Raw genomic sequence first — 26,200 nt, forward strand, 5'->3', positions numbered from 1 at the left:
CAGCTAATTGGCTGCGGCCAAGTCCCGCCCCCCGCCCTTTCCCCGCCCACTCGGGAGCGGACACGAGCGGGGGCGTGGCCTCCGCGGACGTTGGGCCGCCCGCCGTTGGCTGGCGGCGCGCGGGAGCCCTGCCCCGACCCAGTCCTCCCGGGAGTCTCGCGCCCGCTCCGCCCCCTTCTCTTTGAAGCGCGCGGACACGGAGAGGCTTCCGCAGCGCGTGCGCCGCGCTCAAACAAGGCGAGAGAAGAAAGGCTGGCAGATGGCGCACGCGCGGTTGAGACAGGGCATCCGAGGGAAGATGGACAGCGCGCCGTGACCTAGGCTTTGCGCATGCGTCTTACTGCGGGCTGAAGCCGAACCTTGGGGACCCAGGACACCTTCGTACGCATGCGCAGGAGGCTCAATGACAGTCGAGCGTTGGCTAAGGTGAGGGAGACGGCGGACTGCATGGCCGGGGGAGGGCCGCCCTGCATCCCCTATGTAGCCTTTCCGAGCCTCTCCTATGCTCCTAAGATCCACCTGTTGCTTAGACCCCGCAGAAAATCCGTTATACAACTAAAGGGTGTCTGGGCCCCAAAAACGCCCAGGACTCAAAATCTCCGACTCCTGCCTGGGGCGCAGACCAAATGAGCAGTGTGGGAGGGCACAGGCAAGACGGGCTCCAAGACTGGCAGATGGGCTGTGTGCCCTGCCTGGGGTATGGACGGTCCCTGGAGGTGGAGAGGGCGCTTTTCCTGTAGATGACCTTTGACCCCTGCCCATTTCCCTTGTTTAGGCTCCAGGGAAAGGGTCTGGCTATGCTGCTGGTGACCCGGGGGGTCTGGGGATCCAGGGTCCGAGTATGCTCCCTGTTGCCCACGCTTCTCGGGCCCCCCCGGGCCCTGTCGTCGCTAGCGGCCAAGATGGGGGAGTACCGCAAGATGTGGAACCCCACGGAGCCCCGCGACTGGGCCCAGCAGTACCGCGAGCGGTTCATCCCGTTCTCCAAGGAGCAACTGCTCCGCCTCCTGATACAGGTACCGCCCGTCCCGGGTCCAAGAGCCCGGGGACTACGACTCCCGGCAGGCATCGCGGCGGCACAGCCCTACGTGCCGCAGAGGGCTCTCCTGGCGCCTCCTGGGAGTTGTAGTTCCCGTTCCCTTTGTGCTCCCAGGTGGGCGTGGCGTTGGAATGCGTCGGGGGGTGGGGGGTGGGGGGCTCTGTGAGCCGCGGATGTAGTTGATTCCAGACTCAAGCTTGTTCTGGGGTCTTGCTTGAACAAGCCTTCTCTGGGGCATGGTTTTTACCTCTGCAAGATGGGTATGATAATCATCCTCATCAGTACTCTTCCTGCTACCTAATAATAATCACCATACTTATGAAGCTTTAATCATAATTATTTTCACACTGTTTGAGCTCTTACTGTTTGGCACTGTGCCAAGCATTTTCCATGCATTGTCGGGTCATCAGAACAACGCAGTAAGAGAGACACTTCCGTCATCCGCATTGTACAAATGAGGTAACTGAAGCAGGGGAAGGAAAGTGTCTGACTCAAGGCTGTGTCGTTGTGGCCCAGGTTTGCACCGAAGTGGCCTGACCAGAGCAGGGCAGGGACTGTGGTCTATGGTGAGGCATTAGGCACCTGCTCCACTGAGAGTCCTGGTCCGGCTCCAGAGCTAAGCTCCTGCCCCACTGTCATCATCCTACTTGTTATGATTGAGGGTTATCATTCATTCATTTTAAAATTATTGATTGAACACCTGTCTGTACCAAGGCCTGTGCCAGACTGGACCCACAAGCACACACGTAAATCAGACATACGTAGACACACACGCATGTATATGGACACACGATGGCATTAGATTGTCACCATCGATCTCCGACGAAGCGGGTGTGATCCTCAGTTGCTGATAAGGGAACAGGCCTAGAAAGGTAAAGGCGTTCACCTAGGTCACGGAGGTAGGAAGCACAAAGAAAGAGTTAAATATGTGTGTTCTGGAGTCAGGCAGGCCTGGCTCGGAGTCTCGGCTTTTTTTTTTTTTTTTTTTTAACGTTTTATTTATTTTTGAGACAGGGAGAGACAGAGCATGAACAGGGGAGGGTCAGAGAGAGAGAGGGAGACGCAGAATCCGAAACAGGCTCCAGGCTCCGAGCTGTCAGCACAGAGCCCGACGCGGGGCTCGAACCCACGGACCGGGAGATCAGGACCTGAACCAGGAGATCATGACCTGAGCCAAAGTCTGACGCTTGAGCCACTGAGCCACCTAGGCGCCCCCAAAACAAAATTTTAGAAAGCCCACAGCTGCCAGAGAAAGAAATCCTCCCCGTGAGGAAGGGGAAGGAGGCCTACAGAGGAGTTTTGTTTCCTGGGGTTACAGGAATTCCACTCCAGCCCCGCGGACAAGGCAGCCTTGGAGTTGTTTGCGGCGCACGTGGACTTCTGCACCTTGTTCCACTACCACCACATCCTGGCCCGACTGCAGGTGAGGACGTGGCCCCGCCCACCTTGGCCTTGGGGTGCCTGTGCCCTAACCCATTCATCCGGTACACAACCTGGCTATGCTCTGAGCAGTGATGGTTGAGTGAAGACCCGAGTGAAAACAGGGAGAGAGCCCGATGGGTGTCTGGTGGCCCGGGCGGGGGTGGGGGTGGGGGTGGGCACATTCCAAGCGGGGGGGGGGGGGGGGGGGGGGAGGAGCAAGTGCAAAGGCCCTGGGGTACGGGTGTTGGAAGAACCCGAGGGGGCTACTGTGCCGTAGATGAAGGCAGAGAGGCATCGGGGGCAAACTGTGCCTGGCCTTGTGGGTAGTGGGGGGGACTTCGCCTTGACTTCTAAGTTAGCTGGGAGGGCTACTGAGCAGAGGAGGGACATGCGCTGATTCAGGTGTTAGCGGGCGCCTTCTGGAACAGCCTGTCAGACGCAGGGAGATCTATTCAGAGTCTATTATGTTTGTCCAGCTGAGGGATAATGGCCACCCCAGCAAGAGTAATAGCGGTGGACGCGGGGAAAAGTGGTCTGGACGCTGGTAATGGTTGGAAGGCACTGGCGTTGGGCTGTGCGGGCGGGCGATGGGGGGGGGGGGAAGGAGAAAGTCAGGGGGTGCCTCCAGTTCCTCTGAAAGAACGGAGCTGCCATTTACCGAGCCGCGGAAGACGGGGCGGGGGCGGGAGGCAGGTCTGTGGGGAAGACGGGAGCTCGGTCTCACACTCGGGAATCTTCGATGCTTCTAAGCCAGCCTCGTAGAGCGATGGACCCGGATGTGGGCTCTGGCGGTCGGGGGAGGGGGCTGGGCCGGGAAGCATCCCTGGGAGCACTTAGATGGTACTGGACAAGACCACCAAAGGGGTTAGCTTAGCCTGGGATCCGCCCAGCCTTGAGATCAGTATGGGGAACTAGACCCCGGGAGGGGGGCGGCCAAAGAGCCAGCGGGAGAGAGAAGCGGAACCCCTGGAGAGAGGGATGTCAGGAAGCCACATGCTCCGGGTCCCCTTCCTTCCCCGTCCCGGGATGCCGGCTGCGTGGGGGGTCCTGGAGACAGTGATCAGCTTCGGGGATCTTCTGTGAGGGACTCCCAGAGCTCAGAAAAGCCCTTGTGCTCACAGTCGTGGTTTATTGCAACGAAAGGAGGGCGAACAAAACAAAACGAGCAAAAGGAAAAAGGCGATGGGGCCGGGGTGGGGGCAGTGGAGGGGCAGACAGAGAGAGAGAGAGAGAGAGAGAGAGAGAGAGAATCCCAAGCGGGCTCCACACTGTCAATGCACAGCTTCGCAGAGATTCGGGGCTCGATCTCACAACCATGAGATCATGACCTGAGCTGAAATCAAGGGTCGGATGTTTAACTGACTGGGCCGCCCAGGCGTCCCCTAAAGATCTTATTTTCGAGGAATCTCTACCCCTAACGGGAGGCTCCAACTCACAAGCCGGAGATCAAGGGTCACATGCCCCACCCACTGAGGCAGCCAGGTGCCCCAACTGATGTCCAGGATTTTAGGGGGCAGGGGGTCGGGGGAGGGGGTCTGTCAGCGCCTGCGTAGCTGACCTGAGCTACTCAGTCACCAGCCCCCCCAGAGGTCAAACTGCTACTTCATGGCCCGAGGCCCCGCCATAAACCACATAGTTAGCATAGACTAGCTACTGGGCAGGGAGAGGGGAAGAGAAAGAATCCTAAGCAGGGCTTTCAGCGCAGAGCTCGACGTGAGGCTCCATCTCACACACCCCGAGATCATGAGCCAAAATCGAGAGTCCGACGAGTACCCGACTGAGCCACCCGTTCGAGTGCGTCCGAGGAAGACCCTCCGATCGGGTCTTGGCCTAGAAGTTATCCCAAGAGCCCAGTCGACAGCCGGTCCTTCGGAAGGTGCGGGGTTTGGACACCCCAGGCCTGCTCAGCCAGCCCCTCACTGCTCCCTGCCGCTGCCCTCGGACACGGCCCCTCTCTGCTTTGAGTAGCAGTGACATCGGCCCCTTATTGCTGAGCTCACTCTGGGTCGCGCTCGTCGGTCGGCTCCTTCCTGTGGAATCGAGGGGGAGCCGCCCGGAGCCCCGTTTGCAGAGGCAGAAACCGAGGCACTGAGAGGGCCTGGCTGAGCTGCGATTTGCCCCCATGTCCAGCTGCCTCTGAGCACAAGCCCGGGGACCCCAGGAGGCAGGGTTTTTCAAAAACGTTGTTGAAAAAGATCATTTTCTTTATTCATTCATTCATTCATTCATTCATTTTATGATTAAAAAAAATGTTTTTTATTTATTTTTTGAGAGAGTGCAAGCAGGGGAGGGGCAGAGAGGGGGGGGGGGACAGAGGATCCGAAGCGGGCTCTGCGCTGACAGCAGAGAGCCCGATGCGGGGCTTGAACTCACGAACTGTGAGATCATGCCCTGAGCCCAAGTCGGGCACTCACCGACTGAGCCACCCAGGTGCCCCCAAAAGCATTTTATTATGTGAACATTTAAACGTACAGGAACACATGGGGCGGTGGGCGGCTCAGTCAGCTAAGCGTCCGGCTTTTGATCTCCGCTCGGGTCATGATCTCACACTCTGTGGGCTCAAGCCCCTCATTGGGCTCCGTGCTGACAGGGTGGGGCCTGCTTGGGAGTCTCTCTCTCTCCCTCTCTCTCTCTCCCATCCCCGTTCATGCTTGTGCTCTTTCTGTCTCTCTCTCTCTCTCTCTCTCTGTGTCTCTCAAAAATAAATAAATAAACTTAAACGTTTTTAAGAATTTAAAAAAACATATGGAAACATAGAAAACGTATACAGCAGAGATGCATATTTCCACTGAGGTAGGAGATTCTAAGCTGCGATGCTAGGCGGAGAAGGGAAGAGCTATAGAGACAGGTGGGACACATGAGTGACCCTTTGCTGGTGACCTGAGTCCCTCGAGGAAGCGGCCTGGGGCAGGAAAAGAACAGCTAGCTTCATTGTTCACTACCTGTGTGGGTGACCTTGGCAGGTGACCTCCGTCTGCGGCTCCTTTCCCTCATTCATTCATCCGTGAGTGCACAGCAGATATTTCTTGAGCACCTACTGCGTCCTCCAAATGGTTCCAGGCCCCAGGACGTAGTGGTGAGCCTGACCGATGGGCGTCTCTGCCTCACGGGATCACGTTCTAGGGAAGGACCCAGATCTTCAAGACTGTGAAGACGCAGGGGCGCCTGGCTGGCCCGGTCGGTGGAGCATATTCGACTCTTGATCTTGGGGGCGTGAGTTCGAGCCCCATGTCGGGGTAGAGTTCACTTAAAAGAGTTAAAAAAAAAAAAAAAAACCAAGACGGTAAGGAAGTGAAATGCGTGAAGAGGCGCCAAGTACTGAGGAGGAAGTTGCCAGATCAAGCACAGGGCACCCGGTTTATTTGTTTCCAACTGCTGCCATCACAAATCACCGTAAAGCGGGTGGCCGAAAACCACAGAAATTTGTTCTCTCGGAGTTCGGGAGGCCAGAAGTCCAAAATCAAAGTGTGGGCGGGGTGGGTTTCTCGCGGAGGCTCTGAAGGGGGAACCACCCCGTGCCCGGTCCTGGAGGACAGTGACTGTCACTGTCAGCCTTCCTTGGCTCGTAGCCACGACAGTCCAATCTCTGTCTCCGTCTTCACGTCACCTTCTTCTCTGTGGCCCTGCGTGCCCTTCTCTGTCTCCTATAAAGGCCACCGTCACTGGATATAGGGCCCACCCGAATCCAGGACGGTCTCACCCTGGGATTCTTACTCCTTAGACCTGCAAAGACCCTATTTCCAAATGAAGTCAGATTCTGAGGTTCTGAGGGGATACCATTCAACCCTCTCCACCTCGTTAAATTTGAATTTCAGATAAGCTGGGAATAATTTTTTTTTTTTTTAGTATAATCATGTCCTATGTAACGCAGTCCTCAAATATTGCACGGGACATACTGAGGCCGAATAATTATTAGTTGTTGATCTGGAAATCAAATCTCACCTGGTCTACTGTATTGAATTTTTTTTTTTTTTTTTTTTTTTGCTAAATCTGGTAACCCTAAGTAAGAAGAAATTAGCAAACAGGAATGTTTTGCAATTTTAGGGAGAGTAGTCAGGGGAGGCCTCACTGAGGCGGCGACCTTTCAGCAGAGACCAGAAGGAGGCAAGAGGGAGAGCCTTGAGGAGATCTGTGGGAACAGTAAGTGCAAAGGCCCTGCGGCAGGGCTGTGCATGGTGTATAGGAGGGATAGCAAGGAGGCTGGTGGGGCTAGAGCCGAGTGAGCACAGGGGAGAGGGCTGGAGATGAGGGCCCAGAGCCTTGTGGGACACAGTGAGGACTTTGCTTGGACTCTCAGTGATGTGGAAGCCACCTGAGGGCTCTAAGCAGCGGGATGTGAGCTGCCTTTTATTACAACGGGCGCCCTCCGGCGGCTTCCCGGGGAACAGACTGGGTTGGGGCTGGAGGATGGGAGCAGGGCAAGGGCAAGGGGGGGCTCAGACGTGGCACGTGGAGGAGGAGGGGTGGTGGGAAGAAGTGGTTGGATTCTGGATCCGTTTTGAATGGGGGTCCATCAGGGATTTGCCGATGGGTTCAGGGTGGGCACCTGGAAGGATGGCCTTGGACGCTTCTAAGCTGGGTAATGTGGCGGGAGGAGCAGGTCTGGGGAGGGGTCTCAGGACCCCAGTTTGGGACGTAGTGCCTTTGAGAGGATGCCCGTCGGATGCCCGCGTGGAGGCGTCGAGACGCCCGTCGGACGTCTGTGGCCACGCGTCGAGTAGGCTCTTGGCATGTAAGTCCGGCGCTCAGGACCCACCTGAGCAGCAGACTCGGGCCCGTACCCTGCCCTCAGACAGCTGAACTTGGGTGGCAGGGACAGTTGTGAGTCAGACACCCTCCCCCGACGAACAGATACAGCCACACAGTGAACTCCCAGGGTGCAGTTCGTGCCAGCGCGTAACGAAGTTTGACCTTGGTTTCTGAACTGAAGTCTGTGTGCGTATCAGAAAACGCACCCCTTTCCGTCGCCTGGTGCTGTGCACGCGACATTGGCAGCTGCTAGCCCCATGTGGCTCTTTAAATGTGAGGGCGCTGAAATGAAATAAAATTTAGAAATTCCGTCCGAAATTTCAGTTGTGTTCGCCATGTTTCAAGTGTTCCGGAGCCACCGGTGACCAGTGGTGAGGTATTGGATGGTGCAGATCTAGATGTTTCTATCCTTGGAGGCAGTTCTTTTGGAATGTGCTGCTCTAGACCCTTTATTTCCATCTGAAAGGGCGACTGTTCCGATAAATGTATGGGTCGACAGCATCTACAACGGTGCTTATGTTAGACTGGCACATTTGTGCAGTGTACAATGTGCCCAACCACGCAAGGCGGCTCTGCTCAGCCTAAGGAATGGAGGGGGGCTTTTTGAGAGCCAGAAGGGAGCTGGAATACCATAGAAGAGTGGGACTTCAGTCGCGGAAAGGGAAGGAGGAGGGGAGTGGGGGGCAGGGAGAGTCTCTTAACAGCATGTGCAACATCCCTGTGCCTGGAGGAACTAAAACCATTGTGAGCCACCAAGGGGGACCGTGGTGTTAGGTCCCGGGAGGCCTTGCGGGAAGGACACGGTCCAGAGCACGGTCCTACTTCCTGAGGGCAGTGGGAGCCTCGGAATGAGTTTTGCAGGAGATTGACACGGTTACATGTGTAATTCCTGATATGCCACTTCCTGGCTGTGTGACCTCAGGCAGTTCCTTAACCTCTCTGTGCCTCATTTCCCACATCTCTAAACGAGGATAACCACAGGGGCCATCGTCACCTTCTGTGCATAACGCGTGCACAACCTGCTTCAAACAGTGCCCGACACACAGCAAGCGCTATATAACCGCGCGTTATCATTTATTACTGTTCTCGTGGTTCGATGGAATCTTGGCTGCCGTGTAGACAGGACAGGTGGTTGAGGGTGGGGCGAGGGGCTTTGGGGAGGCCACTGAGAAGGCTGCTGGACTCATCCAGGTAGGAAGAGGAGTTGGTGGTGTGGACGGGGTGGGGCCGGTGGGCAAAGGGGGCCTGTTTCGGAGGGAGAATCAGCAGGGTTCAAGGTGTGGGGGAGGGGAGGAGCCGGGGGTCACCAGCGGCCTCCAGGTTTCTGGCCGGAAGCCCTGCGTGGATGTCAAGTGCCCAGCGGAGAATGTAGCGCGCGGCGGATGCTTGCCGAATACCGATTTCTCTCTCTCTCCTCCAGCTCTGAGCTTCCCTCCCTGTCAAACCCCAGCTCTGTCCCGGAAGTGAAATTTCTCAAGGTCACTCTCTGAGTCTGAGAACAGGGGGGACTTCCGGCACAGACGGGGGCTTTGGGCTGCAGTCCCGCCCCCCTGGCGCCCGCCCCAGCCCTGGGAGTTGGTTCCAAAGGGGGTTTGCTAGGCTCGGCTGCCAGGTTGTTTCCTGCTCCGTCGTGTCCAAGGTCGTGGGCCTTCCCACCTCCGGACCTCTGCCCAGGCCGTTCCTGCCGCTGGTAGACCCTCTTCCCTTCCGCCAATTCAACCCTGCACTTGGCCCGGACAAGTGGTTCCTTAAGGCTACCTCTCCTGGGGGACACGGAGAGTTGGGCTCGTTTTATGGACCAGTGAGTCCCCTGTGCCGCATAGGCTGGCGTGAGTCACGTGTCTTCCTGAAACCGGCAAATAGGCTAGGCACCCAGCAGTTGGCTCACTCACTCATTCATTTGTTCATCCATCCATCCGTCCATCCGTCCATCCGTTCAGTCCACCAGTTTTTGCAAGGTGGGTAGGGAGGGATGGGTGCATAAGATGAGGTGGGCAGGGGGGAGGCCAGCTTGCGAGGGGCCTTGGAGGCGGTGGAACGACTCTGGTATTTATTCCAAGGGCAGGGAGGAAGCCACCGCGGGGAGAGGGTGTGGGATCTGTTTATAGTCTAAATAATAAATGAGCTCTTGGTGCGACAGTTTCGTGGAGCACGGTGTAGGAGAGAGGCGCGAGAGAAGGGGCGCCTGGGTGGCTCGGTCGGTTGAGCCTCCGACTTCGGCTCCGGTCATGGTCTCACGGTTTGTGGGTTCGAGCCCCGCGTCGGGCTCTGTGCTGACGGCTCAGAGCCTGGAGCCACTGCTTCGGCTTCCGTGTCTCCCTCTCTCTCTGTTCCTCCCCCACTCTCGCTGTGTCTCTCAAAATAAATAAAAACGTTAAAAAATTTAAAAGAGTGGCAAGAGAAGAAGCCCGATGCAGTTGTTTGGGGGCAGAGGGCAGGCAGCGGGGACGAGAAGGGGTTACTGGAGATGGGGGTGGGGGGAGGGGAACGATGGATTCGAGGACGCCTTGGAGGTCTAGCCAGTGAACTTGCAAAAGGTCTGGACCAGGGGGCGACCACAAGAAAGGAATCAAGGATGCCTCCGAGGTGTCTGATCAGAGCATCCGAATGAATCAGGCAGTGCCCTTTCCTGAAGGGAGAAGCCTGGGGGGAGGGAGAGGAAGGAGCGAAGCATTCTCCTTGGGCCGTGTTAGATGTAAGGTGGCGTTTCCAACGGGAGATGTCAGAGATTCTGACGCTCAGGGTAGAGGCCAAGGCTGACTGGAGGTGGGCGGGGGGGGGGGGGGAATAGGTTTGGGAGAGGAAACCGGGAAACATATTCTCTCTGTGCATCCCTGCGTCCACCTTCCCGTCTGTTACTGGGGGAGGAGGGACAGGACAGACGCTCAGGCCCCGGAACTGGATATTAGGTCCAGAACCTGGAGGACGGGTCCGGGCTGGAGACGCGAGTCGCGCACAGATACCTAGAGACGCACAGAGTGGTGTTTGAAGGCACGGGAATAACGAGGCTATTTAGGGTGCGCTCAGAGAGAGGAAAGGGAAGAGGGCCCGGCACAAATCCTGGGGTCCCCCCGTCATCTGAGGGATGGGGCCGGGAGCAATCCCTCATGCCGCGCCCTAGCCCGTCTCTCTTCTCTCTGACTCTCTCCTCAGGCCTTGTATGACCCCATCAACCCCGACAGGGAGACCCTCGACCAGCCTTCGCTTACGGATCCACAGCGTCTGTCCAACGAACAGGAGGTGCTCCAGGCTCTGGAGCCCCTGCTGGCCCAGGCCAATTTCTCCCCACTGTCTGAGGACGCTCTGGCCTACGCTCTGGTGGTCCACCACCCTCAGGATGAGGTCCAGGTGCCCGTCTTCCAGAGGAGGACCAAAACACCGGAAGGCCTGGGGGCAGGGATGAGCCTTTGGGAGGCAGAGGCTGTTGGGAGTTGTCCTGAACGCAGGGCGTGAGCCCAGGCAGCGTTCTCGGTGAATTAGACTAGGGCACCTCTTTCCCAGTCGGTCCACTGCCATCGGTTGGAAAAAGGAAATGTAAGAAACGAACCTTTCTTAGGACTAGAGGCTTTCTCGCCATCTGCCAGAAAACTGTGATAATAAGTAATACGAAATGCTCATCCTTAAAGTAAAAAAAATAATAATAATAATAATAAAAGTACTATCATCTTCCAAACTCCCCCATTTTAACGATGTTTTTAAGACATACTTTTTACTGAAGTCACATTCTATTGTCCCTGAAATTGGAATATAACTTCTAAGTGGCGGTGTGGCCTAGTGTTAATTGGCAATATATTTTCTCTTTCAATTGCTTCATAAGGTGATGGAGGATCCAATCGACAATCATATTACAATATATAAATGCATCAAAGTAAAATGTGTACCTTAAGCTTACACAATGTCACATTGTCATATCTTACAATTGGTGGCATCTTAGATTCTCAGAAATATGGCAGTAAAAATGACTGTGAGGTAAATGGTGCCATCTCAGATAGTATGCCCTTGCGCAGTACACAACACGAGCAACCATACAGGGCCGCCCTGCCTAAACACCGGGTGATGATAAGCCTGGGAGGAGGGTGGACATCACTGGGAGAAGGGGCATCTAATTCCAGTAACCTGTGCTCTCACCGCAGACCATGCTCATCCGCCTCTGCCTCCTTTGTCCCCCTTGTCAGGTGACAGTAAATTTGGATCAGTATATCTACATGCAGTTCTGGGCCCTGGGCCAGCGAGTCGGGCAGATCCCCCGTAAGTCCAGCGTGGGCTCCAAACGTGGCTTCATCAGGTCGCCCCCCGCAGAGAGGTGAGGCGGCCCTTGTTCCCCAGCTGCAGCGAGAGGGAGCAAGGTTAGAGTCGAGAGGGGACTGCAGGTCAGTGTCTGCATTTGGGTGTCTGGGCCCTGGGTGGGAAGTCGAGCAAGGGGGCGGGGAGATCACCCAAATGCCGCCTTTCCTTCCCAGGGGGAACATAAGAACTAGCATTCCCAGGGGAAGAGAAAGGGGAGCGACACTTGTCCCCATTTCTAAATGAGGAACGCGGAGCCTCAAGCAAAGGAAGGCCGCATTCTGAAGAAATGGCGCCACCAGGACTCCGATGAGCCTCACATTTTGAACGGAGGCCCTTCAAATACAGAGTAGGGTCAGGAGAACCAGATCTTCCCTTGGGCCTGTAAAGTACCCGATCCTTCTGGAAATCAGTTGATCAGATATGGTCACGAATCCAAAAAGGCAAAGCGAAACAAAACAAAACAAAAAAAACACCGCCGAAGACAAAAAGCCCTCACGCCCCGAAAGCGGCAATTCCGTTTCCAGGAATCTATTCCAAGGAGATATTTATACTTTGCAGGCTGCGTAGTTTAATTGTCTGTCTCTCGCGCTGGATTATAAGCTCCACCAAGGCGGCGATTGTCTCTCCAGAGCTTCGTAGCACCCCCTGGCACCTAGCAGGCACTCTAAGTTACAAGTAGAATTTGAATTTGAAAAAAATAAAAATAAAACAACAAAAAAACCCCAGAACTAAAGAAAAGACAGTCTATTCAGCTCTCATTTACCAAGCCCAGGAAACCAGAAGCCATGGTTGTGTCCAATAACCGGGGATTGCATTGTTCAGCTGACGCCCTGTGGTTGGACCCTTGGCGTAGGTCTGACTTTCCCCCCACCACCTTGGGGTAGCAGCCTTGAAAATGACCGCGTTACTGCAGAGCTAGAGAGGGCGCCCCGGGGGGGGCTGGAGGGGGCTCCCCGGGGCGGTCCTGACCACCTCGCCCCTTCTGTCTTGGTCCGTCAGGAGGTACTTCAAGCGGGTGGTGCTCGCGGCCCGAACGAAGCGGGGGCACCTGGTGCTGAAGAGCTTCAAGGACACGCCGCTGGAGGGTCTGGAGCAGCTGCTGCCCGAGCTGAAGGTGCGCACGCCCACCCTGCAGCGTGCGCTGCTCAACGTCACGCTTTTCGTCTCGGGCGTGGTGTTCTTTGTCAACGTGGGCATGGTGGTGCTCTCGGACCTCAAGATGGCCACCTCCCTGCTGCTGTTGCTCTTTGCCGCCTTCATGGGCCTGCGGGCCTCCAAGGTAAGGGGACTGCCCGCCACGCTTCTTGGGTCCCTGCCTCTGCGCGTTCATTCGGCCCCAAGGTCAGGCCACCTTCTATTTTGGTTTATTTCCGGCGTTAATCTGCTTCATGCCTTCCCTCCTTCCCTCAGTCATTCTTCCTTTCCCTCCCGCCTCCTTTCCTTCCTTCCTTCCTTCCTCATCCTGGCCGGGGCGTCGTTATCACCAGGCGAGCTGTTTTATCGGGGCAGCCTCCCTGAGCTCCAGCCCGAATGGACTCAACGGGAAACTGGGCCTGGGGCCCGGGAAACTATATTTTTAACACACTCCCTTCCTGATTCTGCTACATGTGAATGCAGGGCCGCCTGGTACAGTTGCACAGGTTGTTCACCATCCAAGGATTCAGAGCTGAGGGCCTGGCGGTGGGGGGTGGGGTGGAGCTGAAACCTAACTTGTGCCCTGTGTGCTGTCTTGAGGCTGAGTCGGCCGGGGGAGAGGGGCTGCCCTTTACCAATTCTCCCCAGGGTTGGCACCGGTCCCAGGAGTGTGGACTGGTGTGTGGAGTCCATTGTGCTTGATCATTCACTCGCTGGTTCATTGGTTTTCAAGCTGTTTACAGCCATCCCAGCAGGCTCTTAGGACAATGATAATAAATCCCGCAGATAATAGCCAGGCTGTGCTGGCTGAGAGGGTGAAGGGCTGGGGGTGGGGGTAGCTGCTGAGGACCAGGGGTCAGGCAGGATCTAAAGGAAGCTTTTTTTTTTTTTTTTTTTATGTTTATTTATTTTTGAGAGAGAGAGAGAGAGAGAGAGTGTGCAGGGCAGAGAGAGAGGGGGACAGAGGATCCAAAGCGGGCTCCTCGCTGACAGCAGTGAGCGCAGGGTGGGGCTCGAACTCACGAACCATGAGATCATGACGTGGGCTGACGTCAGTCAGCCTCCCGTTTGAAAGGGGAGGAGTGAACCCGGTGGAGAAAGGGGCTGGAAAGGCACAGCGTGGCGGGGGGGGGGGGATCTCGCAGTGCTGGAGTCCGGGGTCCAGGGTGGAGAAGTGAGGCCCTAGAGAGTGGCAAGGGCCTTGAACACCAGAATAGGGACCCTGGGGTTTAGCCACTGGGCAGCAGCTGCTATGGAAGAATTGCAGGCCCCGAGGGAGCCTGCAGCCTCCATGGAGGGGGTGGGGCTATGAGACCAAGAGCAGGGAGGCTGGGAAGGGTGTCAAGTGGTCTGGGGGGGCACCCAGAGTCCCAGCCCCAGGGGGACCATCCGTGCCGCCTCAGAGGCCCCTATTTATTTATTTTATTTGTTCAAGTTTATTTATCTATTTTGAGAGAGAGAGAGAGAACGAGCATAGCAGTAGGGGAGAGGGGGGACAGAGAAGGAGAGACAGAATCCCAGGCAGGCTCCGTGCCATCAGCACAGAGCCTGACGCGAGGCTCGAACTCACGAAAACGTGAGCCGAAATCAAGAGTCGGACGCTTAACGGACTAAGCCACCCGGGCGCCCCTCTGAGGGGCCCAGTTCCAAACCCGGTTCACTAGTTAATGTGACGCATCCCTTAAATGTTTTCCCACACTCTGGGCGGAGCCTCCAATCCTTGACCCTGAGCCCTCCCAGCCTCCTTCCAGCCGCCCCTCCCCGTGCACACTTGTTCCCTCCTGTGTGTCGGTGGCTCCCAGATATCTGTCTCTGGTGCAGGCGTCTCTCCCAGTCTCCAGCCCCCACCCCACCCGCCCCCTGGACACGCCCGAGCCCTTCCCACACGCCCCACATCCCAATGAGCTCAGGATCCTTCCTCCCCAACCCCCCTTCATCCCGAGCCCCTGTCTAAGGGGCCGGTCTCAGGTGATTTGGCCGCGACAGGCACGTCCCTCTTTCTTTCCCCCCCTCAAAGAGCTCATCCACTTCTGGCGTTTCCGCCGACAGCTTTCTTCCATCTCCCGGATCGGATGCTCCGCGTCCAGCCTGGGGCCGCCAGCTCCGGGCCCCCTTTGCCCTCCCCTCCAGCGGCGGCTCCCCACACACCTGCTCCTCGTCCTGGTTCTCTGTCTGCAGAGGGCCCTGTGCCCCCTGTCACTGGCTAGACCCTGAGGCTGCCCTCGCCCTATCCCCTAGTCTGTCCTTCCTGCCCCGATATTGTGCCCCGTCTCGTTCCCTCTGTCCTGGCCCCAGCCCAGGCCTTCCCAGCCTCCCCATCGGTCCCCTCCAGCCCATCCCCGAGGTCCCCGGAGCTGGCCCTGGTTCAGCGTGGGCCCCCTCAGCCCAGCACAGAGCAGGGCCGGGCTTGTTGAGAAGGAAGCAGCCCAGAGATCTCTCCCTGGAGGGAGACATGCGGAGTCGCAGTGGACACTGCAGGAGCCTGATGACACCCATCTGGGGGACGCGGCGTCCTTGAGGACTGAGCCTTGAGGATTGAGGCAGTGAGTGTTTTCTAAGAGCAGCCCAGGGGTGACTTGGCTTGTTCTGAGGCCCCAGAGGCCCAAGAGAGAGGGCAGCTCGGGATACTGTTCAGGGGTTAAATTGGCTCATCGGCACGGGCTGCATTCAGAGAGGAGGAGCAGGAGGCCAGCGGGAGAAACCTTCAGGGGCCGGGCCACACAGGGCCTTGGCCAAGGAGCTCGGGCTCTCTGAGGGCGCTGGGGAGCCACGGCAGGGCTGTGAGCAAGGGGGGAGCGGGGTCAGTTCTGGGGCTGTGCAGAGACATACCGGAAGGGGCAGAGGCCGGCGGGAGGAGGCCATGCACCAGGCGGCTGGGAGAGGAGGGGACAGCGCAGGGAGGGGGAACCGGCAGGCCAGGAGGTGGGCTGAGGGGAGGCGTTTTGGTTGTTGAAGGGAACACCCAGGTGGCAGCCGGTGTGTCCTCAGCGAGAGGCCCGGCCTCATCTGCGTGCCACGGAATGTGGCGTGACCTGCTCACTTAACGTGAGAGAATTCAGCTCCATGAGCTTGGCCGAAACAGACACAAAACCCAACGTGTATTTCATCCCAGACCGTCCCTAACACGCGCCCTTCCTACACCTCGCCTTCAACCGAAGCGATGGCGATTCGTTCCAACGCAGGGACGCACCCCGTGCCGGGCTGGGCTCGTAGGAAGAGGGGGCACGGTCGCGCACAACCGTGTCATCGGTCCCTGGCAGTGTGATCTGAGCGATTTCCACGGCTGGGCTGCCTTCAGAGGCATTTCACCTTAGCTCTCCGCGCAAGATGGGCAGACAGCCCGTGCATTTAAAAGATGGCAGCCTGGGGCGCCTGGGTGGCTCCGTCAGTTAAACGTCCAACTTCAGCTTACGTCGCGATCTCATGGTTCGCGGGTTCGAGCCCTGCGTCGGGTTCTGTGCTGACGGCTCGGAGCCTGGAGCCTGCTTCACATTCTGTGTCTCCCTCTCTCTCTACCCGTCCCCCCACTCACACTCTGTCTCTCTCAAAATAAATAAACATAATAATTTAAAATTTTCTTAAAATAAAAATATAAAAAAATAAAAGACAGCAGCCAGCCTGGAGCGTGGACGAATATTCCATAGTAGCTGATGTTGAAACGCCCTGGCCGTTGTGGGCCTGGCTTCGTGCCAAGAGCCTGCCTCTTAAACCTCTTGTTGACTCTCTGACCCTTTCCTGCCATCTAGCCGGGCTCACTGATAGTGTTCCCCGAGGATTTAGGTTTGGGCCAAGGGCTCACCGTTGGCCCCAGCCTGCCAGGCTATGGGACCCAGCAGTGTTGAACTCATTTTGTGGCTGAATGGAGGAATCTGAGTGGAGGATTCTAGCGTGAGCCCCAGAGGGCACTGGTGGGCTCTCAGTTCCTTCCTTGGGGGACCCCAAGCATGGGGATCGGGGTCCGGGAGAGGAGGGGGCAAAGTGTGGAGAAGGAGGCCCCAGACTTCTTTCCCTCAAGGAGGTTTGGAGTATTTGTTTTCTGTTAGCACTTCTCTTGACAATTTCATATGTAAACCCTTCTTCTTACTATGGAAGAAGTTCAAACAACTGTGGGATTAAAAGCACTTGATGAGCTCCTGGGCATCCCCGAGTCTCTAATTATCAAACAGTCAATCCGGGTCCACCTACACGCCCCCTGCCCTCCCACCACTGGGTTATTCGGAAGCAAATCCTAGACATGCCCTCTGGAAATACTTTAGTGTGTGTCTAAAAAGATAAGGACTTAAAAAAAAAAAAAAATCACTGTAGCAGAAAGTTCCAAGGCTGCAGCTCAAATGGTCTGGAAACCCTTGAGCAAATCCATTACTATGTGGCTCAGCTAAGCAGACCAGTGAAGCGGTTGCTAAAAGCTGTCGGTGGCCTCGGGGTCAGTGGAGCGGGAGCGAGTGTGTGTGTGTGTGTGTGTGTGAAAAATACAAATACCCGGGCACCAGCCCCGGGGACCTGAACCCGAAGAGGTCCGGGGAGGGCCCGGGAGCCCGCGGAAAGGACTATGCCAGCGTTGAGTGGCCGGGGGTGGGGTGGGTGTCGGCGTGGGGGGCGTGGGGCCCCGGGCGGCCCTGCCCCCTCCCACCCCGTCGCGCCGCTGAGCCCGCGGGGCGCTGTCCCGCCCGCAGATGTTCGGACAGCGGCGCAGCGCGCAGGCGCTGGAGTTGGCGCACATGCTCTACTACCGCAGCACCTCGAACAACTCGGAGCTGCTCAGCGCCCTGGCCCTGCGCGCGCAGGAGGAGCACGCCAAGGAGGCCCTGCTGGCGCACAGCTTCCTGGCCCGGCTGCCCCGGACCGCCCGCGGCGCGCCGGAAGGTAGGACTTGTCCCCGGGGCCCCGCCCCCGCCCCATCCCGTCGCGGCCCAGAACTGACGTGGCCCCACCTGAAACGAACTCCATTCATACCCTACACGGTCAAGACTCCGCCCCCCCATTCCCAACCGGCCCCACCCCATTGAGGACACCACCCCCCACCCTCACCGCGCAGGCCCAGTACTCCCGGTTCCTACGGGCGAGTCTTGACCTATAACATCCCAGGTGACCTCGGCGCCCAGCATGCCGATGGGAACCCCTGAACCCAGCTTCCGATCTTGATAGATCTGGTCCCTCCCTGGGGTGACCGACTTCCCTATCCTGACCTCCTCCTGGATTAGGGTCATCAGTCTCCTGTTGTGGCATGCCCTCCTTTGCTCCCACCTTGCCCAGCGCTCCTTCCAAAAGAGGCTCTTGCCCCCTCCCCCTGGGAGCCCCAGGTTGACAGGAACCTCCACCCTTCCCTGAACAAGAGGCCCTGACTTGTCCCTAGACGAGAGCCCCAGAGTCGGACCCTTCCTAGCCTCAAGCGGACCTCTAGGCTGCTCCCAAACCCGGACCCCTTGTATTCCTTGTCCTGCGCCCTCCCTGCTGTCCCTTCCGGGTCCTTCCAGGCCCCAGTCACCTCCTCACAACACCTGCTTCTCCCCCTGCAGAGACCTCCCTGTGGCTCCAGTCCGAGGTAGAGAACTGGCTTCTGGCCCAGTCGGGCTGTGACGTGGCCTTCAACGGAACTCGGGCCCTGGCCCACCTGCAAGCCCTGACCCCCAGCATCGGGATGTACCCGCCCCCGGGTTTCCCCAAACTAGACGCGTTGCCTGCAGTCGTTTCCGAGTCCCCCCGGTCCGCACCCAGTAGTGACAAGCCCTGAGCGAAACCACTGCCCAGCCTCGCCCAGCCACCTGGTTAGGAACTAAGCCCCGCCTCCTCCACGCTGAGCTGTCAATCACAGCCACTTCTGCTTTGCCCCTCCCCAACTTCCACTTACCCACAAGCAATCGCTTTCGTTACTCCGTATTCTCAGACAAAGCCGGCAATTGAGGCAGCCTAGGGTTGCTAGGCAAGCCCCCGCCCCAGCGCAGCCAATCTAAGCTTTTTGGCTTCTGCGGCGGTTCCATCGCTTAGTCCCACCCCCGCCGTAAACATCCAAACGGGGTTCGGCCGAGGAGGAGTGTCAGCCAATCAGAGCTGCTCAGTGCTACGAACCACTGGGCACAGTTGTCAGACTGTATCTTCCCGAGGCCAGAGATCATTGTCTTTTTAGCCCGCTCCGGGCTAACTGCCCAACTTGCTCGCCGAGGCGGGGCCCCAGCCCACGGCCAACTGGAGCCGCTCAGCCCTGCTCTCTGGCAAACTGCCAACGACAGCTGCCGGGCACCAGCAGCCCTGGGCTGTCAGTTGGCGCTGCGTAGAAGAAACCAGTCAACATTTCCAAAAGGAAACCTGATCTTTCCATGAATTGACGCTGTCGATAAAGGCAGGCTATCTGGTCAGCTGCTGATCAGCTTGTCCAGGCTGAAGGGGTCGCGAGCCTTGTGTCGGGCAGAAAACCGCGGGTCAGGAGGAAGCAGCGACTACCCTCCCTCCAAGACGCATTTCCAACTCAGGCCCCAACAACCTCAGGTGCCTTTCCTGCCCGGGCCCCTCACCCTTTCGGCAGAAACTACCTCGGTCTGGATCTTTCTTCCACCAGTGGCCTGTGCAATATTTATTGGTCTATCAATTTCGCCCTCGTCCTCTCTCCCAAAGGAATAAATCGTGTGCAATGAATCTGGATGAGTGGGGGTAGCTGCAGGGGTTGGAGAGAAGGAAAGCATCAGAATCCTTGAAGGAAGAGACTGGGTCTTGGGGAAAACTGCATTTGGGTGGGTCCTAGGCAGAAAAAGCTGTCACCCTAGGGAGAGACTGGGTTCGCAGTTGGTGAAGGAGACTGCCTGTGGTAACGGAAGAGGATCTGAGAGAAAACCTGGCTCCCCAAAAGACTGGGTCTTATGAGCAAGGGAGATAGGACAGCCATGTGCCGTTGTGCAAGTTGTTCACTGCCAAAGGCACACAAGCCAGGGCACCGGTGGAGGTAAAATCCAGCCATCCCTCCACCCCCCACATGCCTCCTAATGGGCTGAGTAAGCCTGGAGAAGGTGGGGGGGGGGTGGCAGCTCATTTTTACTAAGGTGTCATATGGGTTAGAGGCAGAATTGGATGTGGGAGGGGAAAGAAGAGGGGTTGTCCTAATGAGAGAAGGAGACTGAGTTCCAAGAAGGAAATAGAAAAGTGTCTTCGGTGGGGGGGTGGGGGCCGAGACCAACAATCTAGAACAACACACATCCTGCCTGGTTGAGAGAAAGACACCCTTGTACAAGGAAAGAGGACAGGAAACCCACAGTCTTGGTTCTTCCCCACAAGTGCCTAGAAGTCTAGACTCAGGAGGAATCCTGGGACGGGAGGGCCCAGGGTCCCCGGTCTGTGTAAGGGGAAAGGCGGCTGGGACACCGGGCCCCTGTGTCTTGCTTTAGAAGGGAGGCCCGGAGCTGTGCATTCCGAAGGCTGCTGCTGGAGCGGCTGTCCCCGGTTTAGGAGACCTCAGAAGTGAGCGACCTGGGTTCCTGGAGGAGGCAGGCAGGCAGGCAGGCAGGCAGGCAGGCAGGAAGGAGACAGTGGGCAGTTAAACGGTGTATTGGTTTTATTTTCTGGAGGACGCGGCGGGGCCGGGGCTTCGGGGTGAGACCGAGAGTCCGGGAACGGGCAGGGGGCTGCAGGGCGACGCGGGGCCCTCACTCCCGCTTCCGCAGGTGGATGTAGATGACGCCGCTGGCCAGGGCGAGGGGGAAGGCCACCCAAGCCAGGGCGAAGCAGTAACCGAAGCTGCCCCCCGCCGGGCGCTCCGCCAGGATCTCCTCCGCGTGAATGGCGTAGATCAGCGCCCCCGTAAACACGGCCACGCCTGCGGGGAGACGGGAACCGGGTGGCACGCAGTACCCGCAAGAAGACTGCATTTCCCAACAACCCATGGGGCAAAGAAGCCTCGGGAAGGCCCGTGCGCAGCACCGCTGCCTTCTGGGAGCTGTGGTTCGCTGCCTCCGCGCCGTGCAACGACGCTACTGCAGATTGGCTTTGGGCAATTCAGTTCGTCTAGCTGGGTGCCCCTTACTCATCCATAAAATGGGACGATAGTATCCATCCATCCATCCATCCATCCATCCCTTCAAGGAATGTTTTTTTATGCCTTGCTACGAACTAAGCACGCAAATAGTGATTTAAGACGGCAGGGCCTTTGTAGGAACCTAAGAAGGTACGATTCCCGAAGCCGAGGACTATGATCACTTAGCTCTTTGCAGCCGAAGTCAAGAAAATTGAAAAGCACGTAAACTCCCTTCTGAAGTGTCTGATACACGGTGGGTTATAAAACCACTACCATTATGATTCAGACTTCTCTCCTGGAGTATTACTTAGCCACTGCCTCTGCCCTCCCATCCCTGGGATCTACATTATTTACCCACACCACCCTCCCCAGCTCTGGCTCCTTGAAGCTCTAAGTGTCAGTTTCCACATGACTCAGAGACACAGACTGCAAACCACGGAATCAGTGAAAACTACTGATTCCCTGGCAGAGAGGTAGCCCACAGAGGCACTTCAGGTGGCCCCTCCCTCCCCTTCCCTTCCTCGCCTCCCCTCCCCTCCCCTCCCCTTCCCCAGGGGGCAATGCTCACTGGTGCAAAGCTGGCAGAGGCCAGTGGCATAGAATAGCCCCCCTCGCCGCATGGTGTAGAGCTGGAACATGAACAGGATGAAGGACAGACAGCAGAGGATGAGGGACAGCACCATGAGGACCTGGACCGCCTTCAGCCAGCCTGCAATAAGGAGAGAGAGGTGGAAGTCACAGTAGGTTCCGGGGTTCCGGCTCCGTCCGCTCGCTCACCGCCCCATTGCGGGCCATACAAGTTTGGTGGCCACTTCTATTGACCTTGATTCCCGGAACTTTGCTGAGTCCCCTTATCAGTGCTCAAAGCTGCTTTGAAGAGTCTTTAGGCTTTTCTACATGAACACGTCCCCTGGGAATAGGGACCTCTTTTTTTTTTTTTTTAACGTTTGCCTCTCCCATCTTTACACCTTTTATTTCTTTTTTCTTGCCCTGTTGCGTTGGCTACCTCCAGGACAACACCGGAGAGCACCAGTGAGAACAGAAGTTCTGGCTTCGCTCTCTGGGGAAAAGCGTTTAATCTCTCACTTCCAAAAACTTAAAGGGGTACAGTGCCACTCCCTTCTAGCTCAAATACATCAGCAGCAGCACACCCTCCCCCCCCCCCCCCGCCACCTTGTTCAGGACTTGGAAGGATTCAGCCCCCCTCTTTTGTTGGAACTCAGACGAATTGGTCCCAGCCATCCATTCCAAACACCAGTCTCCTCTCCTTAGAACTTCGAGAACATAATTCTACCTTCCCAGAATCTTGGGAGCTCTCTCCCCATTCCTTAAACCTATAGCATGTGGCCTCCACTCTTTCTGAATCAAAAGGGAGGGGGGCCTTTAGCCGATCCTCCTTAGAACATGAGCATATCACCCCCTACCACCCAGAAAAGTGGGTCATAATCAGCCCCACTCACTGAGCATTGGGGCCCAGACCTGCCCTCTCAAACTCTGAAGGGTTCCTAATTCTTGATTCTGGGAAGAGACCGGGGTTACCCCTCCCCTGGCAGACGGGTCCCCGGTGCCCCTCACCATTCTCGCTGACGTTGCTGCAGGCCCACGTTTTGTTGTCATTGTTCCATGTGCAGTCATACCAGAGGTTCAGGGACTCCTTCCCCGGGAGGGTCCACCAGGACTGGGATGGACCAAGAGACAAGGGCAGGGTTAGGAAAGGCAAGTGTGCAGGGTCAGGGAGATTGTGGGGAGGGTTAGGGAAAGGGTGAGGGGCTGGAGGGCGCTGAACTGGGGGCAAAGCATGGATTTAGTGAGAAGGGGTGGGGGGGGGGGGACAGTCAGGGCAGAAAAGGGCAGGGGAGACGCATCCGAGGCAGGGCTCAGAAGGAGAGATGCTAGGGAAAAGGGGCGGGGCCAGAGTGGCTTCAGAAGAGGGGCGTGGCGGGAGCCTTCGGGAGAAGATAGCCCGCTGCTGGAGTAGGCTTACCTTGTCCAAAGTGGCCACGAAAAGCAGGATGAGAATGAGGATGTGAAGGGCAGAGACCACCAGCAGGAGGAGGGACATGGCTACGTGGAAGCCGGCGATGGGGAGTTGTCAGGAGATGGCTGTTTCAGGAGGTTGGGACAGGGGTGGCTGAGCCCCCTCGGATCCTGGTGGAGAAGGGGGCTGAGTCCAGACTCCAGGGCGTGATGGAGGAGAGGGGCCGGGAACCCGGACCCTTTGAGTCTGCGCGGGGAGGAGGCTGGGGGCCTGAACTCCTGGATCCCCCAGGGTTTGAAGCAGGCCAGGGGTGGACTCGGGTCCAGGAGTGAGTTGGACCAGCAGTGTCTCCTCAGAGTCCTGACCCTGGGCACATATGGGCCAGGATATGAAAATTCAAGTTCATGCCATCCCAGGTTCATCAGAAGCTGGGGGCTTCCCCCAGAGACAGGCATCCTTGACTCACACCCCTCCTCTCCTGGGGTGTGGGGGGGGTGGGGGACCGGTGAGTCACCCGGTGACTCATCCCTCCCCCCCACCCCTGCCTCCAAGCACCAGGGAAACCCCAGCCCCTGGCTATGCCCACGAGGTCCCCACCCCACCCTGCTGCCAGACTGGCGGTGCCAGACTGGTGCCTGCTGAACATCTTCTGGGGAAAATGGGAAAGATCCAGGTTGGGGGTAGCAGGCTGGGGTTGGGGCGGGGGGAGGCTTGAAAAGAAGGAGCCAGCCTCCCAGGACCCTTCAGTGTCTAGAACGGGGTGGGGGGGCGGGGTGCCTGGAGGTCCCCCAGACTTGGGGTGTACTCGGGCAAAGCCCTGGGCTCAGCGTCCTCAGGAGAGAGTGGACGGCCGTGGGGAAAAGCTAAAGAAAGTTTACCAGTGGAGGGCTCTGCTGAGAACCCCCAAACCTTGCAGGGCCCCACCCCTTCCCGAATCTCCACCCCAAGTGCTAAGAGATCACTTCTTAAATTACAAGGATTTCCATGGGATCTGAGAGTGGGGGCGTCTCTCCCAGCCTGGGGTTATTCCCAAACTGCTGCACTCCCAAATAAAGAAAGAAATCCCAGTCCGCATAACGGACTGGAAACTTACCGCGAGCGGCAGAAAAAGTCAGAGCTGGAGTCCCGTCCTTTGCTCAGGGCCTCCGCGCCCCGCCCTTCTCCCTCCTTCCCCCCTCTCGAGGCCCCCGCCTCTCGCCTCTCCCGCCGCCTTCCTCCCTCCCTCGCTCTCTCCTCTGGCTCTCTCCCCCCTTCTCCCCCTCAATCCGGAACTCTCTCTTTCTCTCTCCCTCCTTTCCTCCCCTTTCCTCTCTCCTTCTGCCTCCTGTCTCTCCAGTCCTCACTGCCTACACCTCCTTCTTTCGCTCTCTTCTCACGCTCCTGGTTTCTCTCTCCGCTCCTCTCAATATATACTGACCCTGTTATACCCACCCGCGCCGCGCCCAGCCCAGCTGAGGTCTGCAGCCGGAGGGAGGGCCTAAGCACTTGGGTTCCTTATTCTCTGGGCCCCCACCCACTGCTCCCAGACAGGCTTCTTCTGGGGCTCCCTCCCAGGATTGAGCTGAGAATTTGGAGCCAAGGGAGCCGAGCAGGGCCAGGGTGGGGCAAGAATCAAAGAGTGGGAGGGCCCGGTTCTCAGGCCTCTGCTCTGGGTCTTGCCCCGGCCCCGGATGTCTGCTTTCCTTGATGGGGCTTAGGACTGGATACTCTGAGGAATGGGGGTCTGGCGGAGGAGACCAGACCAGGCGGAGGTCTGGTTGAGAGCTGGGAGAGTTGGCCCGATAGTGGGAGTCAGGGGATGGAAAATGGGAACACGTCAAACTCTGGAAGGGGGCAGGCGGTGGGATTTAATCCGGGTGCCACCATTTCCTGCCTGGGGGTCCTTGACCAATGATTTAAACTCTCTGAGCCTCGTTTTCCTCATCTGTGATATGGGTACAATGAAACTGATAATACTGACAAGATACTGATCGTCATAATTTGGATACTTATTCTAAATGAATAAGGTAGGGGCGCCTGGGTGGCTCAGGTCACGATCTCACGGTTCATGGGTTCGAGCCCCTCGTCAGGCTCTGCACTGACAGCCAGGAGCCTGGAGCCTGCTTTGGATTCTGTATCTCGCGCTTTGCTCTCAACAATGAATAAGGAAACATTTAAAAAGACAAATGAATAAGGTAATACCAGTACACTAACACACCTACACGTTCAGGTTCATTCCTTTCTTCATCAAACATTTATTGAACATCTGTTAGGAACCAGGAGGTAAGAATAAAGAAAACAGAGGCAATGCCTGCTGTTATGGAGCTTACCTTCCCTGTAGGAGCAGACTTTAAAGAGAAAACCCATCAATGAAGACTGATCTATTGCAGCCAGTGCTAAGTGCTTTTCAGGAAATAGAGTGGAGGTGATAATGACCACGTGGGAGGAGCCTACTTTAAACAAGGTGATCAGGCAAGACCTCTGTGAGGAGGTGATCTCTGAGCTGAGACCTGAGGACAGGACAGTCATTTCAGTGCTGGAGGAAGGGAAAAGTGCAAGACTCCGGAGAACAAGCTCAGGTTGTCCGGGGAGCGGACAGAAGGGCCAGTGTGGCTGGAAGAGAGGGAGCTGGAGGGAGTGGTAGGAAGAGAAATCAAGGAGGGCCCTTGAAGAACTAGGGGAGGAGTTTGTATTTTATTCCAAGTGCAGTGACAAGCCATTGGAGGGTTTTAAACAGAAGAGCAGCACCAGGGACTTAATGTTAACTATTTATTATTGTTGTTGTTGTTGTTGTTGTTGTTGTTGTTGTTATTATTATTAAGTTATACCTGCGTCTCTTGGAAGGTTTGGGTGCTAGTGAAAAAATTAGAATAAGGGACCAGATGTCTGGGGTCCTGATAAAGAATTGAGTTGGAGAACTGAAATTCTAGGTTCCTACAAGGGAAGGAAACTGGCCGATATAGGGTGGCTGGGTATCTTGATGGGGCAGGAGAGTGGATGGTCATCTTGGCTCCCTGAAGGGGTGAGGGCTGGGCAATTCAGTGACTAGGTGGGTACTCAGGAGACCCAGAAACTGGGGCACCAGTATGGCAGTCTATAGAGGCCAGTGGGCAGCATTCCAAACTGCTACACTCAACAGCTGTGAGTTAGGACAAGTTACTAATAACCTTTCTATGCCTGTTTATCTGTAAAATAGGGCTAATAATAGTAAATACATCATAGGGTATTTCTTAGACTGTCGGGCACATTGTTATACCAACCACTGGAACCCTGAATGGAGGTAGTACTGGGGGACTCTAGTTCAAGGTCTCTAGGATTGGGGGGAAGGAGAAAATTCTTGGGTCCATTGGGCCCCAAAGGCTAAACAGTTGGGAACACAAAATGAGGGTTCCTGGGGGGTGGGGAATAAGTAGTCCCAAACTTAAGTCTTTGAGAAGGACACAGACTGGGGGCCAGGGTCACTGAGAAAAAAAATGAGGCTGGAGGGTCACGTGATCTTCATGGAGCGCAGGCACAGGGAACCAGACTGGCCCCGGAAAGAGTCTGGAAACCAGGGGCTAGGGAGATGGAACTGTGAGAGAGCAAGGTGGAAAACAGGAGGCTAGGGCTCGAA

General features: G+C 56.8%; 2 protein-coding genes across 4 annotated transcripts; one reads left to right on the plus strand and one right to left on the minus strand.

The window, feature by feature from the left end:
• Positions 1-69: 69 nt before the first annotated feature.
• TMEM143 (transmembrane protein 143) lies at positions 70-19,261 on the plus strand. Its single transcript, XM_043600405.1, has 8 exons — positions 70-426; positions 776-1,016; positions 2,358-2,462; positions 10,364-10,558; positions 11,386-11,513; positions 12,497-12,776; positions 17,305-17,494; positions 18,148-19,261. Exons 1-8 carry the CDS (start codon positions 404-406, stop codon positions 18,360-18,362), a joined length of 1,377 nt encoding a protein of 458 aa, XP_043456340.1. The 5' UTR covers positions 70-403; the 3' UTR covers positions 18,363-19,261.
• Positions 19,262-20,148: 887 nt separating this feature from the next.
• On the minus strand, positions 20,149-24,195 carry EMP3 (epithelial membrane protein 3). 3 transcript variants are annotated; one of them, XM_043600418.1, is made up of 5 exons: positions 23,702-24,195; positions 22,615-22,778; positions 22,206-22,308; positions 21,199-21,339; positions 20,149-20,432 (listed from the first exon to the last, which is right to left on the minus strand). In XM_043600418.1, exons 2-5 carry the CDS (start codon positions 22,690-22,692, stop codon positions 20,263-20,265), a joined length of 492 nt encoding a protein of 163 aa, XP_043456353.1. In that variant the 5' UTR covers positions 22,693-22,778; positions 23,702-24,195; the 3' UTR covers positions 20,149-20,262. The 3 variants fall into 3 exon arrangements, with proteins under 3 accessions (XP_043456353.1, XP_043456354.1, XP_043456355.1); XM_043600419.1 differs by having other exon boundaries at positions 22,615-22,974; positions 23,702-24,180; XM_043600420.1 differs by having other exon boundaries at positions 22,615-22,854; positions 23,702-23,778.
• Between the last annotated feature and the right edge of the window lie 2,005 nt (positions 24,196-26,200).

Source organism: Prionailurus bengalensis, chromosome E2, assembly GCF_016509475.1.
Source record: "Prionailurus bengalensis isolate Pbe53 chromosome E2, Fcat_Pben_1.1_paternal_pri, whole genome shotgun sequence".
Lineage (NCBI taxonomy): Eukaryota > Metazoa > Chordata > Mammalia > Carnivora > Felidae > Prionailurus > Prionailurus bengalensis.